General features: G+C 45.7%; 1 protein-coding gene across 3 annotated transcripts in view; it reads right to left on the bottom strand.

Moving 5' to 3' along the window:
• The window catches only part of AMHR2 (anti-Mullerian hormone receptor type 2), a 119,874-nt gene that overhangs the window by 76,601 nt on the left and 24,944 nt on the right, over nt 1-18,329 (bottom strand). For 2 of the 3 annotated variants that reach the window (XM_083599299.1, XM_083599298.1), the window contains exons 6-10: nt 17,514-17,628; nt 15,906-16,066; nt 14,519-14,666; nt 9,321-9,457; nt 5,993-7,499 (exon numbers count right to left, since the gene is read on the bottom strand). In XM_083599299.1, coding sequence (XP_083455425.1) covers nt 7,371-7,499; nt 9,321-9,457; nt 14,519-14,666; nt 15,906-16,066; nt 17,514-17,628 — 690 coding nt within the window. In that variant the 3' untranslated portion in view covers nt 5,993-7,370. Of the gene's footprint in view, nt 1-5,992; nt 7,500-9,276; nt 9,458-14,518; nt 14,667-15,905; nt 16,067-17,513; nt 17,629-18,329 lie in introns of those variants that run through there. The other variant, XM_083599300.1, reaches the window with a different exon arrangement.

Below are 18,329 nucleotides of genomic sequence, written 5' to 3' on the forward strand. Positions count from 1 at the left end.
CGGAGTAGAAGTAAACTTATTAACTGGGTTGTGAAGTTCTTTAAAAATGCTGCAGCTTTGAAACTTTAAAAAGGCAGCGATGGTTGTCTCGGGGCACCTCTCTTGACTGTCTCCCACCACCCCCAGGGATTCAGGCACTTTTGGTTTGCTCAATTAAATTGGATTAATTTATTATTTATTGAATTAAATACTGCCTTATACCCAGAGGTCTCATGGCAGTTCACAGAACAAAATCAGCAATGACTTGCTTAGCACAACTAATCCATTAAGAAAGGAATCGGAGTTGTTCACTGTTTGAAAAGTGATGGGAGGAATGCACTGAAAAGTGTGGGGTGAACAATGGTGGGGAAATATATGAATACCCTAGAAGTAAATTAGTCTTATTACCTTAAAACTGCCCATCAATAAAGGCTGGATATAGCGTATCCTACTCTATACATTATACATACACAATAAAAACAATGCAAAAAAATTAAATCACAAATCACCAGCTAACTCTTACAGATGTTTTCTTAATTGCAAGCGTAAGCCTGGCAGCATAGACAAATCTTTGAAGGTTAAAATGCAAGATGCCTGCTGAAACATTACTGGGAGCGCATTCCCAAATGACTGGGCAAATGACGCTAAAGACTTGGTTTTCTGCTGATGTGAAATGAGCTTCACCAACTTGTGGGATGGCCAATGATGCTCCAGATGGTTTCAGCAATTGAGCTAGCATATAAGGACTCTGGCAGTCCCTAAGGTACCCCGGACCTAAGTTGTTCAGGGGTTTGTAAATTAATACAAGACACCCAATTGCAGGGCTTATGGGATGCAGTTGAGCCACTTTGCATCTGGCTCAAAGCCCAGCCACTATTTTGCATGTGGGTGATGGGTGGATCTCTATTAAAAGAACAGGGACAAAACTGGTTTTGCAGTCCTGAAGTCTATCCAACTCTCTCATGTTGCTTTCATGATGGGCAGCTGTACACACCAATATTTGTTTGTTTCTTTCTTTGTTTAAAATATTAATAAACTACCTTTTAGAGTAGCTACCATAGAAGGTAGCTTCTAAAATATAACCTCACAGAACCAAACAAATAACAGGAAGCAGATAACAAAAAGCATTCTACTAATTATCCAGAAAAATAAATAAAACCAGTCATAATAATACTATTAAAAAAATTTTATTCCAAGTTAAAGCGTTACAGAACCACAGTAGCTTTTGCTATAAAGCCACCTGAAATAGATTATTTAATGTAGTGGTTCTCAAAGGGTGTGGCAGGAAAAGATTGCAAGTGTGGTGGGAATACTCAAGGACAAAGAAACATTTAAATATTTCAGTTTAGTCTAGTCTAGTATAGTATTGTGGGACGTGGGTGGCGCTGTGGGCTAAACCACAGAGCCTAGGGCTTGCCGATCAGAAGGTTGGGGGTTCGAATCCCTGCGACGGGGTGAGCTCCCATTGCTGGGTCCCTGCTCCTGCCAACCTAGCACTTCGAAAGCACGTCAAAGTGCAAGTAGATAAATAGGTACTGCTCCGGCGGGAAGGTAAACGGCGTTTCCGTGCGCTGCTCTGGTTCGCCAGAAGCGGCTTAGTCATGCTGGCCACATGACCCAGAAGCTGTACGCCGGCTCCCTTGGCCAATAAAGCGAAATGAGCGCTGCAACCCCAGAGTCGGTCATGACTGGACCTAATGGTCAGGGGTCTCTTTACCTTTAGTATAGTATTTAAAAAATTCTTTTCAGAATATAGATAGATATCATTTCAAAATGAGGACAAGAGCAGCACACTTAGCTCAGTCAACACAGTATGAGACTCTTCATCTCAGGACTGTGGGTTCAAGTCCCACGTTGGGCAAAAGATTCCTGCACTGCAGAGGGTGGACTAGATGAGCCTCATGGTCCCTTGCGATTCTACAATTCTATGATTCTAAGTGGTACCGAGGACACTGACATTAAATGAGGAGGAGGAGGAAATGGCCTGCATAAGGGGGAAGCACCCTCCAAATGCCCACTCTTCTGCTCTCTCTTCACTACATACGAAAAAATACTGTAGCCAAAAATATCCACAACTAGAATTGAAGCTCTGAGGCCAGCAGGAGGTTGGAATATGCATCGCTGCTGCACTACCCCACACGCCAGCTGTTAGGTGGGGAAGCACAGCAGCCTAAACCAGGCTTCCTCAACCTCAGCCCTCCAGATGTTTTGAGACTACAATTCCATCATCCCTGACCACTGGTCCTACTAGCTAGGGATCATGGGAGTTGTAGGCCAAAAACATCTGGAGGGCAGAGATTTAGGAAGCCTGGTCTAAACAAAACTCCACTGCACCTCTGGTCTTTTGGGGGTTTCCTCTGCCCTCACTGATGTCCTCTTCAGGCTCCTAGAAGGGCCTTCTCATGCACCATGAGAACTCCCCAACTCTTTCTTGCCATTTCCAGGTTTGAATTTAATTAATTCCCAGCACCAAGCATATACGCAGTCGCACACCAGTTGATCACATGTAAGTTGGACGGGGTGGGGGGGGGGAGACGCCTGTAATAATATTGCAAAGGTGGCTCCCATGTTAGGGGAGGACTCAAAAGTGGTTCCCAAGTCTGAAAAGTGTAACAGGGTGCTGCAGGAAAGGTAACTCCAGGACAATCTTCCCCTTCCTCTATTTGTAATGACATGACATCATCACACTGTCCCAATTCCTTGTGGCCCACTAGGGCTGGGTGATATATCGATATATCGTCTAAAACCAGTTTGAAGTCCATATTGTGGTATCAGTTTCATAGTTTTTGACCTGGCAATAAACCACAAATCATGGTGTGTGTGTGTGTGTGTGTGTGTGTGTGTGTGTGTGTGTGTGTTATGCAAAAATCACAATGTGGGGAAAACTCTGAAGCCAGCCAATGCTTCCTTTGATTCCTGCAGCCCCCTTTAGCTCTGCTGACTCAGCTCTCCCCTGCCTCCTGCAGGGGCCAGTGAATCACAAGAGCAGGTGCCGGGAAAAAATCACAATGCAAGGTAAAACATGAAGCCACCCATGCCACTACATGTTGTTTGTTGTTTAGTCGTTTAGTCATCTCCGACTCTTTGTGACCCCCTGGACCAGAGCACACCAGGCACTCCTGTCTTCCACTGCCTCCCGCAGTTTGGCCAAACTCATGTTTATAGCTTCAAGAACACTGTCCAACCATCTCATCCTCTGTCATCCCCTTCTCCTTGTGCCCTCCATCTTTCCCAGCATCAGCGTCTTTTCTAGGGAGTCTTCTCATGAGGTAGCCAAAGTATTGGAGCCTCAGCTTCAGGATCTGTCCTTCCAGTGAGCACTCAGGGCTTCAGAATGGATAGGTTTGATCTTCTTAAAGTCCATGGGACTCTCAAGAGTCTCCTCCAGCACCATAATTCAAAAGCATCCATTCTTTGACGATCAGCCTTCTATATGGTCCAGCTCTCACTTCCATACATCACTACTGGGAAAACCATAGCTTTAACTATACGGACCTTTGTAGGCAAGGTGATGTCTCTGCTTTTTTTTTTAATTTAAAATAGATTTTTTATTGGAATAATTCAACACTGATACATTTATACATACATATTATGGATATACAAGCAGACATACATTTCATACAATCCTTAAAAATATTCACACATACTCATATACAATCCCGCACATACTTCCTTTTCCCACCACCGTCCCTGACCCCTCACTCCACCCTGTGCTTGACTTCCAATCTACTCAGTTGCAATTTCTTTCCATTTCTATTACTTTCTTCCACACACTATTAAACCAACTTTCTACTTCTTTTTCTGTTACACATTGTTATCCATATTATTTGATATTTCAGTATTTATAGTGGAACTTGTTTATTCTAATAGTTCTGGTTTTTCAATATGATTTTGCAAATATTCTTTGAACACAAGATGTCTCTGCTTTTAAGATGCTGTCTAGGTTTGCCATCACTTTTCTCCCAAGAAGCAATGCCTCTACATAGCTCCATCTTTATTTCAGACATTGTAATATATTGGTATATCACAGCCTTTACCTGGTGATATATCACAATCTTGAGAACCAGATATCGCCCAGCCCTCCTCCACATCATCAGCTGCAGAACCAGGTTGGGGGAAAAGAAATGGGTGACATAATGATGCCAAGTCGCATGTTTCCCTAAGTTCACAGTGCGGGGTGAGGAGGGAGAACATGACACAGGGCTGCCATTTTTAGTAGCAACCTTATGTTCGTTCGTCATTGCGTCTAGTTATGCCCTTAGAATATGCCCTCTACATCACTCTTGATCAACTTCCTGAACATTTAAAAAAATGTCCATATACAACCTTTAAATAGTGTTTGCCAAACATCGTCCCAAATAGCAACCATTGGGGGGGGGGGGATCACTGTGTGGAAAAGGCTCTAAGTCAAGTTTCGTTTAAAAAGTGACTAATCGACCTTCCCAGCTATAAATAAGACGCCAGGCTCCAGTGTGCAGAGCCCAGCCTGTGTGTGCAAGTGAGCACCTGTGCCAAGGACACAGGCCATGCACTTCTGACAGATTATGGCACGCAGCCAAGCAGCTCGGTGCATAATGTAGGAAAAAGCCACCCTTTCTCTTCTGATGAGGCTGCAGGAATGCAATTCCGCTTGACAGCTGAATGTCAAAAGGAGAACATCGCTGAGCAGCAGAAGCTTCTGCTCTCTTTATTTCAAGCGCTTGAAGGAGATCACAAACAGATCCTTTATTTGATTCCATTTGTAGCCCCATCCTCCCACCAAGGACACATTTTTATTTGCACAACAACCCTGAGAGTCAGATTTATTGCAGATATTAATATTGCACACTTTGATGCATGAAAACAGACTCGTTTTGGAGAAATAAAACATTGTCAAGGCCCATAAGTTTAATTAAAGCTTTTTTTGCAGAACAATCTTCATAACATAACAGAAACATCCAAATACCTCCCTAAGACATATGCCAGTCCAAGGCATAAACTCAGCATCTTCTTACAAAATATGAAATAATTCCAACAGACCTAGAAGCAGAGGTCTGTCTCTCCCCACAGCCTGCACCTTGACTTAGGCTGTTTACCTGGAGAGCTTCATTTTCACCCATACTCTCACAGTCTGGGAACCAAGAACTCCTTCCAAGATGGCGAATTTGCAATTTAATACCTTTCATGTGATCTAAAGTTAAAACACCACGTCATAGCTACCTGAGAATAATAATAGTTAAGTATCAACCCATCAATGAGTTCAGAGACTCCTTTTTGTTCTTAATTTAGATGCAATGGAATCTTCCAGTTAAACTCTTTCACCGATATACATAGCCATTCCCATTTCAGTGTGAATTAAACCAATTATACTTACCAAGATTACGTTGACCTTCCCAAAGCTACTCCAGTGTGGTTCTTGAATGAGTGAGGATTCGAACCCAATTATTTCCTTTGCAAGTTTAAAACTCAATCCAGCACACCAGTTTTTACCCTGCCTTGTGTATGGAAACAGGCAAAATAGATCCACTTCCATTAGAGTCCATCTTGAAAGCAACTGAATTTCCATGTAACAGGGCTGTCTTTGGGAAAATGTTTATTATCTTTGGCCCACTTACTATGTTTATTGCAATTACTGTATGGAATAGTCTTGTACAAGTGCCGCAGCCACTTATTGGCTAGTGCCTGTAACATCAACATGACAAGTTAGCACATGCTCACACCATTTTACGTAGTTTCTTAAAAGTGTATTGTCATTGTGAATGTAGTATAGTGGCCATGAGACTGAACTATGAACCAGTTCCAGGCTCACCTCTCTCATGAACCAATGAGCAGGCATTAGTCTCTCTGTCACAATCTGTATTATGGGGATAATAGCACCGACCAACCTACAGTACAACACAAGGAATGCGTTGTAATTTCATTACTTAATTTCATTCAGGGAACATAAGCTACTATCTGGCCATAATATATATATATATATATATATATATATATATATATATATACTTAAATAATTAAGATGATGCATGTGAAGGACTTTGTATATTTAATATTTTATTGATTTTGTTTTAAAAAGTGCAAACATTACAAAAAGAGAGAGAAAACAAAGAATAAAAAATGTAAACCATAAAACGTCACAGCCAGGAGGGACAAAAGCACAAAGATACAGCTCAGCTTCAGAGGGATAATAACAAAGTACTGACTCATAGAACGATTCCCTTTACAAGATATATAAAAATAAAAGTATTCTCCACCTGGGAGTTCCATCATTATTAAGAATAAAGATTCCACAAAGTCTCAGATGAGCCAGGCATTTTGCATATACCAATGATACTGGGGGACAATGTGCCTCAATATTTGTGTAAGAAATAAAATCATGCTATATAGCAAAAAATGGTCATTCAAACTCTGCCCTTTGGACACGTTTAGTTCAAAGAGGGCAATTTGCCAAATCTTTGAGTACCAGCAATATGTGAAGGACTTTGAAGTCCTGGCAGCAGTTATCTAGGGTATCAGGCCAAATGCCTTGTATAAACTTATTTTGTTTGTGGCAAATGTGCATATATTTGTTTTATTGCTGCTGGACAAAGAGAGGCAAGAAGCTCCACTGAGCACTGAAGCCCACCCATCAGCCCTCCCTTAACTAGCCATTGCACATATCCTTTTAAGCCTATTTTTACTGCATGAAAGGATAGGGACTTGTATTTTGCTTGACAGAAAACAGACATTCTTAGGATCCTGAATTCTGTGCCCAGTACCAGTTTCTTCATTTTGGGCATCTTCCACGGCAGTCCTATGTAAATCTACTAAGAAATTAAGTCCCAGTGATCCGTACTCCTAGGAAAATATGCCTAGGTTCCCAGCCCAAGTCATAGTATATAAATGGCTTTTGCAGCGCTGCAGGAAGTGATGTAGGAATGGGAAGATTCAAGTGATTGAGAGCCCAAGAATGGCTGGATGAGACAAGATGCAGGCTGGGACCCACTGGTAAACAAGTGCAATTCAAGTTGACTAAGTGGACAGAGCTCATTGAGTTGATTAAGTGGACAAGGTTTATAAAAACAAAGGAAAAGAAACACATCCATTCCACTCTGATGAGGTCCAAAATCATGGTGAGAAGCCATGCTTGGTGGGACTTTCCTTCATGGCCGCTTATTCTTGACAAAAGGCAAAAGAACTACCGTATTTTTCGCTCTATAACACGCACTCGACCATAACACGCATGTAGTTTTTAGAGGAGGAAAATCCGTAGGCATGCCACCCGTAGGCATTCCCTCCATAACACGCACAGACATTTCCCCTTACTTTTTAGGAGGAAAAAAGTGAGTGTTATGGTGCAAAAAATACGGTATTTTAAGCAAGGGCTGATGTCTAGGTAAACAGACTGTGAAGCATAATGTGTTTCAGCCTTGTCACAACTCTTTCACAAGGCCCTCAGCATACAGCTTCTGCAGCCTCTGATGGGCACATTCAGCTTGCAAGCGAGCCTCTGGTTCAGGATCCCAGCAGTCCTCGAGGAGCTCCTGTAGACAGGCAGCAGCCTAGGGAGAAACACAGAGAAGCGGCAATGGGTGTCAGGAGACACAGAGAACTGGAAGAATCATTAGAGTGGGAAGGCATTGCAGGGGCAGATGTTTGGAACTGTATGTGCTCCAGAAGATTAAATGTTGCCTTTAAACATGCCTGCAAAAAAACAACAACCTATTTGTCTGCAAGTGAGATGGGCCTCTTCACATCCCTCCACTGGCTTTCTTCCTCCTCTCGCCTCCAGCTCAACAGTCCTTGCTTTTGCCTTCAAGGTTTTCCTCAGGCTTGCCACACCCTCTTCCCATTCTTATCTCCGTACATATCCCTGCCTTAGACCTTCGCTCCCAGATCTCTGCCATCTTCAGCTTCCGAAAGGTCTCTGGTTGTCTTAAAATGAATGCTCTTATTCTCTTTTTGCTGACCTCAAGCTGACTCCAAGGTTTTGTGCTGGCCCCCCCGCCAGGGAAAAGGTTGGAACAGGAGATCGCTGAAATGTCCGGGAAAATCTGGACATATGGCAACTGATGTCAGAAGTCTAGATGTCTAGGCTTTGGCGGATTTCAAGTTTTGCTCAACAACTTTGTGTCCGGATTTTCACTTTTTGAAATATGACAACCCTACTTTAATGGCTAGCAAGCAGGACATCTAAGTAACACAGTGGCTGCCATTTTATATATTTAAAAAGACTGGCAGCCATTTTGTCACCCTCTTTGCAGTACGACTGACATACTTCCGTGTGGGCAGACAATGTTTTCGTTTCAATCATCTGCTAATATCGGTAGGCTGATTCGCAAAGTTGCTATAAACTGCGAGAGATTCCGAGCCTTTCTGCCTCCGTATTAAAATCACTTCCCTCCCTCCTCTCCCACCCGCAGTTCGAGTTTTCATTATCATTCCTTAACCAAGAACGACTCTGCAACACTGGGGCAAGATTTGTTGCCCTAGAACGGCAGAGCTCTTTGAATCCACTTTAATTGTGCAAACCCAAAGTTCTGGTTCGCGACTGAATCGCTCCCACAAAATACTGACGTTTTGCAGGCGCCCCAAGATTTCAAAACCCTTAGCAGATTCTCAAGCAGGACCCTTTGGGAGAGTGTTGTAAACAAAAATTGCCCTTTTCCCTTATGGGGTATCCAAGAGCCCATATAGAGTCCTTACACAGGTTCCCTATTGGTAGGAGAAGATAACAGAGGCCAACCAGAGAATATTGAGAAGCAAAGCAGCTCGTAAGCTTGATCTTTATTGATCTGTTGCAACAGGGTGCTCCCCTCACTCGCAGGAGAGGAGGAGGGACCCAGAAAAAAGGCATGCAAGGCCTTATAAAGACTTTTGAAATTTCCACCCTGAAGATCAAGACCACCCCCAGAAACATCATACATACATCACAGAAGGGGTGTAACCTAAGACCACCCCTCAGATACATCATACCTACATCACAGAAAAGGCGGTCTTAAAACAGAAATTTGAATGTTGTTTTTCTCCTGTCGTTGTTTATCTCCTGTCTGGCAGGTTACTTGATTGGATTGCCTGGGGAGCCTGGCCAGTCTTTTGTAATGATAAATACTTAGTTCCTGGGCCAGGTCACAGCCTCACACCCTATTCATATCTTAAATGTGCCCTTAAGACAGGATTTGTGAGGAAAGAGACAATGGGAGGTTTCCCACTTTGACCTTGCAGAGAAAACATTTGCTCAGTTTAGGAATCAAAATGGTTCCAGGTCGATCTTCCTATGCTGATCTATGTATGTGCTTGGTTGGTATGCTTATGAACATTTAAACATATATCTAAGACCTCAAAATTCCTCTCACAAGAGCAAAGACCTTTCTTCACCTTACCTGACCAATTCTCCTCCAAGCAGCTGGAATGGCCGGCCGACCCCTTTCCACCACAGCCAGACTCCGCAGTTGACTATATGTAGGGTTGCTGCCCAGTTCTGCTTCATAGGCCAGCTGGAACTCGGGGACTCTGTTTTCTGGAGAGAGGCAGAAGCCGGCGAGGTTGAAGACGGGCGATTTCCATCTTGTCAGCACAGCAGGCTCACTGCACTACCAGCACCCCACAATCTAGAACCTGTTCATACTTCAGAACCCCCGTTCAGAGACTGCTAAATATTATTTCCGCATGGCAGCTGTAACGTCTGAAACGGCTTTCAGTGAGCTCAGCCTAGTTGTGTGAGGGCGAGTGCGTGTCCATGCCAGCATCTCTCAGCCCTGCTGTGAGTTAGGTCAAATCACAGAAGTTATCTTTTAATTGGAAGAAATTTAAGGACTAATTGGAAGAAATTTAAGCACTATTTACAGAAATATTGCAAAATTAATGAACTTTGAAAGATGCTGGATTGAACTTATGTGGTCTCTAGCTGTTATGATAAAAAGAACTGGGATTAATATTGTTTAAGTTATAAAATTTAAAAAGTTGATTGGAAAATTAGGTGTTAGTTAAAAGGAATGTTAAGAGATTAGGATTTGCTGGATTAACAATTTGAACTAGAAAACAAGAAGGGGAGGTATGAGGAAGTCAAAGAAACATGTTATCGAAAAATTGATATCGAAATTGATTTGTTTTTAATATTTTTCTTTTTCTTTTTGTGTTTGTATAAAATTGGAAAATTGAATAAATATTCATTTTAAAAAAACAAATCACAGAAGTTATCCAGTGTTATAGTTACTGTGTTGAGTGCCACCAAGTGGAAAGGATTTTTTTTTTAAGCTTTCATGCAGGAACTGCATAAAGTGCCTGTAGTCTGGTTTTTGAGGCGTAATCACTCTACTAACCCAAATAGCAGTGGTAGGTACAGGGCCAGATTTAGGCTTGATAAGGCCCTAAAGCTACTGAAGGTAATGGGGCCATTTATATGTCCAGCTGTCCTTTGTCAACAACAAATTGTGTTGAATATATGCTATATGGTAATTTATGGACCTAATAGGTATCTAAAGCCATTTGCACACAAAAAATAATAGGTATTTTATTAAAGTAATTGTTGAACTGAAATACAATTGGAAATGTGCATCCAGGTTTTTTTCCTTTCATTTTTTGGGGGGCCACAAGAGAGTGGAGCCCTAAGCTATAGCTTGTTTAGCTTATACAATGGTACCTCTGGATACGAACAGGATCCATTCCAGAGCCCCGTTCGCATCCTGAAGTGAACGCAACCCACGTCTGCGGGTCACGATTCGCCGCTTCTGTGCATGCGCGTGACGTCATTTTGACTATCTGCTCATGCGCGAGTGGCGAAACCCGGAAGTAACATGTTCCGTTACTTCTTGGTCGCCGCGGAGCACAACCCAAAAATGCTCAACCTGAAGCAACTTCAACCCAAGGTATGCCTGTACGTAAATCTGGCACTGGGTAGGTAGAGCCAAAAAACAGACATCTTCCCTCACGGAAGCACTTCAGCTTGGAGGATATGGCATGTTCCCAGCATTCAAGCTCCCACATATTTACTGGGGTGGGGGTGGGGAGTCCTTCTTTGCCCAACTAGTGGAGCTGCTGTGTATTGCGGTTCCTGTCTTGAATATCCTTGGTGAGTGTCATGCACAAACATTGGATGGTACCTTTGATAGTTGTGGCCTGAAGCAGGGTAGTGTTGCTTACTGCTGGTAACCAGGAGGGCAAGGAATCCAGTGCGGTGCGGACACAGCAGTAGACCCAACTAGGTACTCCTGCTATTGTGCTCACACCACACAGACACCCCAACCGCCACTGCTTTGGGCCCTGATCCCTCTTAGCTACTGGCAGCAACTACCATACGACTGGCCTTTGACATCACTGATGGCATCCCTGCCCCTCCTGGGTACACACTCTGGGCCAGCTCCAGTTTTGAGAGGACAAAGTGCTCTCTTGGGATCCCTCTGCTTTGCCAGTGAACAGGCCCAATGGCAGGCTTACCTGGTGATGATGGGCAGCAGCTCATCAATGAGAACCAGGTAGTGTGGAGCTGCCGTTTAAATCTGCTACAATGCCCTTCCCATAGCAATCATTCTGGGTCATTGTAGGAAATTTAAGAGGCCTGCAGATATAGGGCAGTATAGAAATTTAATAAATAATAAATACATTTGAATGGTGGCTCCACGCTTCCTGGTGCTCCCTGTGTGGGATGGGTTTTCATGGGCAGAAGAGGATCTATTAATTGCAACTTATCCCTTCAGGCACCTATGTGTGTGGGTTGAATAGTTTCAAAATCCCATCCTTGGCAGCAAAATTAAAAGCACAGGAATTGTTTTGAGCACGTGAAGCTAAGAAAGTAATCTGGTTTCCTTCCCCCTTCTCACCCTGCTTAACAAAGAATTAGGCAAAAACTTGTAAAGTAAGTTTAAAATTGAGATTTACTTACTATATGCATCAGTTCACAGCAATGGCAGCAGTAAAACCTATGCAAGCAAAATACTTATGTTTACAGTATAACCAGTGTCAGGCATGTGCCAGGAGATGGAGCAAGCACAAGACATGGCTGCCCTCATGGCTGATCAAAAGGAAGTGAGAGAGGAACAGGAAGCACTATATGCTCCTTCCTTTCCAGGAGAGAAGGGGAAATGACATCACACAGAGCCCTCTCTACCAATTGTATTTCTATAGTCTGAGTCTATATATTATAGTCTGCCTATCAGCAATACAGCTCTGTAGAACTAACTCCTCCTCATGCTAACTAGCAAGAATATGCACTTCTTAGGTTTGGCTGCTTCCACACCTTAAGCACTGTAAAACTGAGGCTCAGGGCAGGCTTTAGCGGTGGGGCCCCAGGGCCCCGGGCCCTAGCAACAGGCCAGGGACTCCAGGTGCCAACCATGTTGTGACTCAGCAAAGCCATGACTCACAAGGCTGATGAACAGGACAACTCTCAAGGTAAAGTGAGAAGGCTCTTGTCAGGAATATAAACGTCTGAAGAATAGAGAGAGGGAGAGGATCAAGGAAACTGTGCAAGAATGGGAGATAGCGTGAATACCAAGATACAGTCATACCTCGGGTTGAAGTTGCTTCAGGTTGAGTGCTTTTGGGTTGTGCTCCGCGGCGACCCGGAAGTAACGGAACGTGTTACTTCCGGGTTTCACCGCTCACGCATGCGCAGACGGTCAAAACGACGTCACACGCATGCGCAGAAGCGGCGAACTGCAACCCGCGCACGCACAGGTGTGGGTTGCGTTTACTTCAGGATGTGAACGGGGCTCTGGAACGGATCCTGTTTGCATCCAGAGGTACCACTGTATAGGGTTGCCATATTTCAAAAAGTGAAAATCTGGACACAGCTATTTTTAAGGAAATTCACCAACATCTACACTTCTGACATGGTGATTTCCGATTCCCGCCAGGACACTGTTTCTGGCTATGTCCAGGAAATTCTAGGCATATGGCAACCCTCCCAAGATACCCTCACGCCAGGAGCTCAATCCCGTCCCAAAAGCTGAGTGCGTGAGCAGAAAACGCTTGTTTTTCATCAACAGCATGCCATGCCCTGGAACTGTCACCAGGTGGTAGCACAATCCACACCATCACCCTCACTTCAGAAGCCATCCTGTTTCCCTGCATCTGGCAGTGGGACCTTGAGGTGGAAGTTGAGGCCACTGTAACAAGGCGGGAGCATCTGCAAACCAGGTGGCAGTATGCCTCAGGGAGCAGAACCACCTCCTAACAGTGCCAGCGGATCAAATAGCTATAGAGCAGGAATGAGGAATCTGTGGCCCTGCAGGTGTTGCTGGAGTCCATCATTCCTGCCCATTGGCTCTGCTGGCTGGGGCTGATGGGAGATGGAGCCCAACAGCATCCGGAAGCAGGGCCGGCTCTACCTGGAGGCAGAGTGCGGCAGCTGCCTCAGGCGGCTAATTTTGAGGGGTGGAAAGTCTCTAGAAAGGTGCATCATTGTGGTCTGCCCTGCAGCCCCTAAGCTAGCTTGCTGCCCTGGCATGGCCAGTGCACCATTGAAGCAACCCTCCTCAGGAAGGATACTCCTCTCACCCCACCAGGGCGTGGGCCCAGATCTTGGGGACAGGGAAGCATTGGTGGCACGTCTTGCCTCAGGCACCAAAAGGTCTCAGGCCGGCCCTGTCTGGAGAGCACACAGACTTGTCACTGACGCTGCTGACTGCCAGTGTGCAAGAGAGCCAGACCACTCTGCAGCCATGGGCAAGGGCTTTAGGAGTTAAAAGAACACTTGCTCCATGAGAGCTTTTTGAACTCTCCAAGGTGGAGCAGGAGGGGAGCGAGCCAGAAGCTGCCAAAGCTGCAATGCTCTGTGTTCAGCCTCACCATTTGTTGGCTTGTTGCATTTGTGAAAAGCTACAAACATTTTTTGCAGAACGACAGAGGCTGCTTCCAGATGACCTGTTCATTGGGCCTTCCCCCAGACTTGTTTGCAGGGAGATTAGACAATAGTCAGCTATTGGATTTATTTGCAGTGAGGTTAGACGATGTGTTATCCTCCTTATCGCAAAATGTCTAGTGTTTTGGTGGCTCTGTTGTGACATACCCTCCTCTCTAACTGCACAACCCGAATTTGCCGGTATGTGACCGAATCCCACCCCAAAATAGAGACAGCCTGGAAGCGCCCAGAAATAGGAATAATGTTGATAAAAAGATGCATGGGGTGATGAAAAAAGGTGAAGGACCCCTGGACGGTTAAGTCCAGTCAAAAGTGACTATGGGGTTGCAAGGCTTTCAGGCTGAGGGAGCCAGTGTTTGTCCCCAGACAGCTTTCCAGGTCATGTGGCCAGCATAACTAAACCGCTTCTGGTGCAACGGGACACTGTGACGGAAACCAGAGCACACAGAAATGCCGTTTACCTTCCCACCGCAGTGGTACCTATTTACCTACTTGCACTGGTGTGCTTTCAAACTGCTAGGTTAGCAGGCGCTGGGACAGGGCAACGGGAGCTCACCCTGACATGCAGATTCGAACCGCCGACCTTCTGATTGGCAAGCCCAAGAGGCTCAGTGGTTTAGACCACAGCGCCACCCGTGTCCTGTAATGGCGTGATGACATTTGGGGCTGTGGATGAGCAGTGCTAGGCTGTCTCTCTCATCCTCTCTCTCGTTTGCTTACCTGGGAAGAGTGCAGAGCATCTCATCAGGCTTTCCCACAGCACCAGTGCCATGGAGTAGACGTCAGCCTGCCTCAGTGCCGAGCCCAAGTCTTGCAGGTTCAAGCTCTCGTCCAGAATTTCAGGAGCCATGTAGCGTGGAGCCCCTGCCTAGGGAGAATGTGGGTGAATTATGACACCAGCTGCTTAATGCAAGCTTTGGATAGGAAATGGCTATGCTCAGAGTGGGCACATCCTGCCTTTGTACACCCTGGGCCTAAGCTAAATGGAAAGAATTGAGGGGATGCTCATCAAATTTGCAGGTGACACCTAACTGGGAGGGGTACTCAATGCTGCAGAAGACAGAATTAGAATTCAAAATGACCTTAACAGATGGGAGAACTGGGCGCAAGCTAACAAAATGAATTTCAATAGGGACAAATGTAAGGTTCTGCACATGGGCAGGAAGAACCAGACGCACAAATATAGGGTGGGGGATACCTGGCTTGCTAGCAGTACATGTGGAAAGCATCTAGGGGTTTTGGTGGACCACAAGCTGAACATGAGTCAACAGTGTGATGCAGCAGCAAAAAAGGCTAATGCTATTCTAGGCTGCATCAGCAGAAGGATTGTGCCCAGATCAAGGGAAGTAATAGTACCGCTCTATTCTGCCTTAGTCAGACCACACTAGAAATACGGTGTCCAATTCTGGGCACCACAGTTTAAGAAGGATGCTGACAAGCTGGAACGTGTGCAGAGGAGGGCAACCAAGATGATAAAGGCATCATGTTTTAGAGTTCTGTCTTCCAGCCAGAGAGAGACTTGACTTCAAACCCCTGCTGAAAAGAATCACATGGTGATGATGGGCCTGTTCTGCTCTCTCAGCCTAAACTACCTCACAGGGTTGTTGTTGCTGCTGTTATCACTACAATTTATTACCTGCCCTTCACCCTAAAGTCCCAGGGCAGGTTGCAGCAATTAAAATACAGCAGGAGAGAAAACTGAGTGGCTTGGAGGAAAGTTGAGGTGTAAATGTGAAAAGGAAGTATATTCTGTGAACTGAATAAAGGAAGCAGACTTTGCGTATTTTGAGCAATTTCCTTAGCCAGAGCAGCAGGCAGTAAGTTTTGCAAAGCACTGAGGACTCCCTTGCCCTACGCAGCCCAGTTCCAAGGCAGCTTATAGAATCAATATTTATGTCACGTGGCACATAGCTGTGTCCTCTATCGCTTTTCTGCTGCTTTGTCCCCGCAACATCTCCCGCATGAAGCAGCTCCCTCTGTCTAATGGTTGAGCAGCCCTGCAATTGCCACCCCCACTATCTTCTCGTGCCCCGATATTGCCAAGCCTTGATGCTACCCCTCTCCAAACTGCTTCTCGTTCCGTTCAACCCCTTAGCGATGCAGGTACCTTGCGGACAATGCCTTCTGTGGGACCCTCTCTCCACGCCTCGTGGCGCGTAGGCAAGGTCATGGCGAGGCCGAAATCTGTGATGACGCAGGTCCTGTCCTCCCGCACCAGCACATTCTGGCTGCTCAGGTCTCGGTGTGCCACCCCAGGTTTATACAGGCCTGGTACCAAGACAAAGGGTGTTAGCGGTGGCATGGCTGACCCAAAGCTCAGGCTTCACCCACCATGAACTTATCAAGACAATGAGCAGTGGGGAGAAAGCAGAGAGAGGAAGAAACAGGGTTTCATGGGAAAAGGTTTGACCCCCAAGCATTCCCATTTAAAAGATCTCAGGTAGACAGGCGACTTTCCCAGGTTGATGAGTCCCATCCGACTGTTATAAGAATTTTAAGGTCTCAAATATAGAATATTCATAAATGCACACATATCTAAATATATGAACCATGTTTCTGAAATAGCATGGCAGAGCAATCCTGAAGCCATTCTGACTCTCCCAATGACCTCAAATATTCCTCTGCAGTAAGGGAGGGAAATGGGGAAAGCCTTCCCATTGTCTTTTTGCTTGCAAAGCCTGTTTTAAGGGCGTATTTGCGTGTGAATAGGGTGAGCCTGTGACCTGGATTCAGGAACTAAAATATTAACCATCACAAAAGAATGGCCAGTCTGCCCAGGCAATGCAATCAGTGACCATTATCAGGTATATTGGCAAGCAGGATTTCTGCTGTAGACCGCCTCCTGTGGTGTATTTCTGCTGTAGACCGCCTCCTTCCAGTGGCGTAGCGTGGGGGGTGCAGGGGGGGCCGGCCACACCGGGCGCAACATCTGGGGGTTAGGGTTAGGGGGCGCAAATCCACGGGTTAGGGGGCGCAAATTACTTGCCTTGCCCCGGGTGCTGACAACCCACCCTACGCCACTGCCTCCTTCTGTGATGTATGTATGATATTTAGGGGTGGTGGTCTTGGGCTACAGGGTGGGCAATTTCAAAAGTCTATATAAGGGCTTGCGCACCATAGTTCAGGGTTCTCCTCCCTCCTGCATGTGGTGAGTGGGGACCCTGTTGCAACAGTTCCTTTAATAGAGACCAGGCTTACTAGCTGCTTTGCTTCTCAGTATATTCTGGTTGGCCTCTGTTATTTTCTCCTACCGATAGGGAACCTACTTAAGAACTCTATATGGGCTCCAGAATACCCCATAAGGGAAAAGGAGCAGTTTTTCTTATAACATGACCCTCAACAGCTTGTGCAGAAAGCACCTTCTTGTCCATTGGGCCCACTATTGGCTTTGCTCGCTCCTTCCACTGGATCCTGTCCTTGCATGCAGGGGAATCCCTAACTCACCGTTTAAGACCCATCAGCTGCCCTCACCTGGTTTAGCCAGCTAGTCACAGCTGTTCCCACGGGGTGGCTGCTGTCGCTCACAGCTTCTTGGAGCCACAGATTGGAGCAATGAGAACGTTGGTGGACAAACTACCCAGAAGGAGCACAACATGTTCCCCACCAGAGGTACCGCCCCTTCCCATACATCTAAGGAACAATGAAACACATGATGATGATGATGATGATGATGATGATGATGATGATGAGCACCCCTGGGCCCACTGCCTCTTACCTTCCTTCCACAGCTCCTTGTGTAAGAAAGCAAGGCCCTTGGCGAGGGAGGACCCTAGCTTGAGAGTGACGTCCCAGGAACAAACATGTTGCATGAGGAAATGCCGTAGGGACCCCTGTGAAGAAAGCACCAGGCAACTCAATGCACATAAACTAGAGCAGTCCGACAACTGCAAGTGTGTGAGAATTGCAGAACTGAGAAGACTGCTGACTGTGAGAATAAGGCCTTAGCTGGGGACTACTATACTCCTTTAGAGGAATGCCGGTGGTGCTGTGGTCTAAACCACAGAGCCTAGGGCTTGGTGATCAGAAGGTCGGTGGTTCGAATCCCTGCTCCTGCCAACCTAGCAGTTTGAAAGCACATCAAAGTGTAAGTAGATAAATAGGTACCGCTCCGGCAGGAAGGTAAACGGCGTTTCCGTGCGCTGCTCTGGTTTGCCAGAAGTGGCTTAGTCATGCTGGCCAAATGACCTGGAAGCTGTACGCCAGCCAATAAAACGAGAGGAGCGCCGCAACCCCAGAGTCGTTTGCAATTGGACCTAAGTCAGGGGTCCCTTTACCTTTACTGTACTCCTTTAACTGCTTTCCCTGGCGTGACCCAATACAACTTTGCCTCTTGATCATCTGTTGACATCCCTCCCCCTGCCCGGAGCTACTTTCAGGTATGGCTATCCCATGCCCTGTCAGTCACAAGTTACCGTATTTTTTTGTGCATAACATGCCACCGTGTATAAGTCTTTTTCGAGACTCCAAACTGAGAAAATGGAGGGAGATTGCCCTGAGTTGTTCAGCTTTTTTGGGGGGGGGGGGAGGTTGC

Source organism: Podarcis filfolensis (genome assembly GCF_964270895.1).
Source record: "Podarcis filfolensis genome assembly, chromosome: 2".
NCBI lineage: Eukaryota > Metazoa > Chordata > Lepidosauria > Squamata > Lacertidae > Podarcis > Podarcis filfolensis.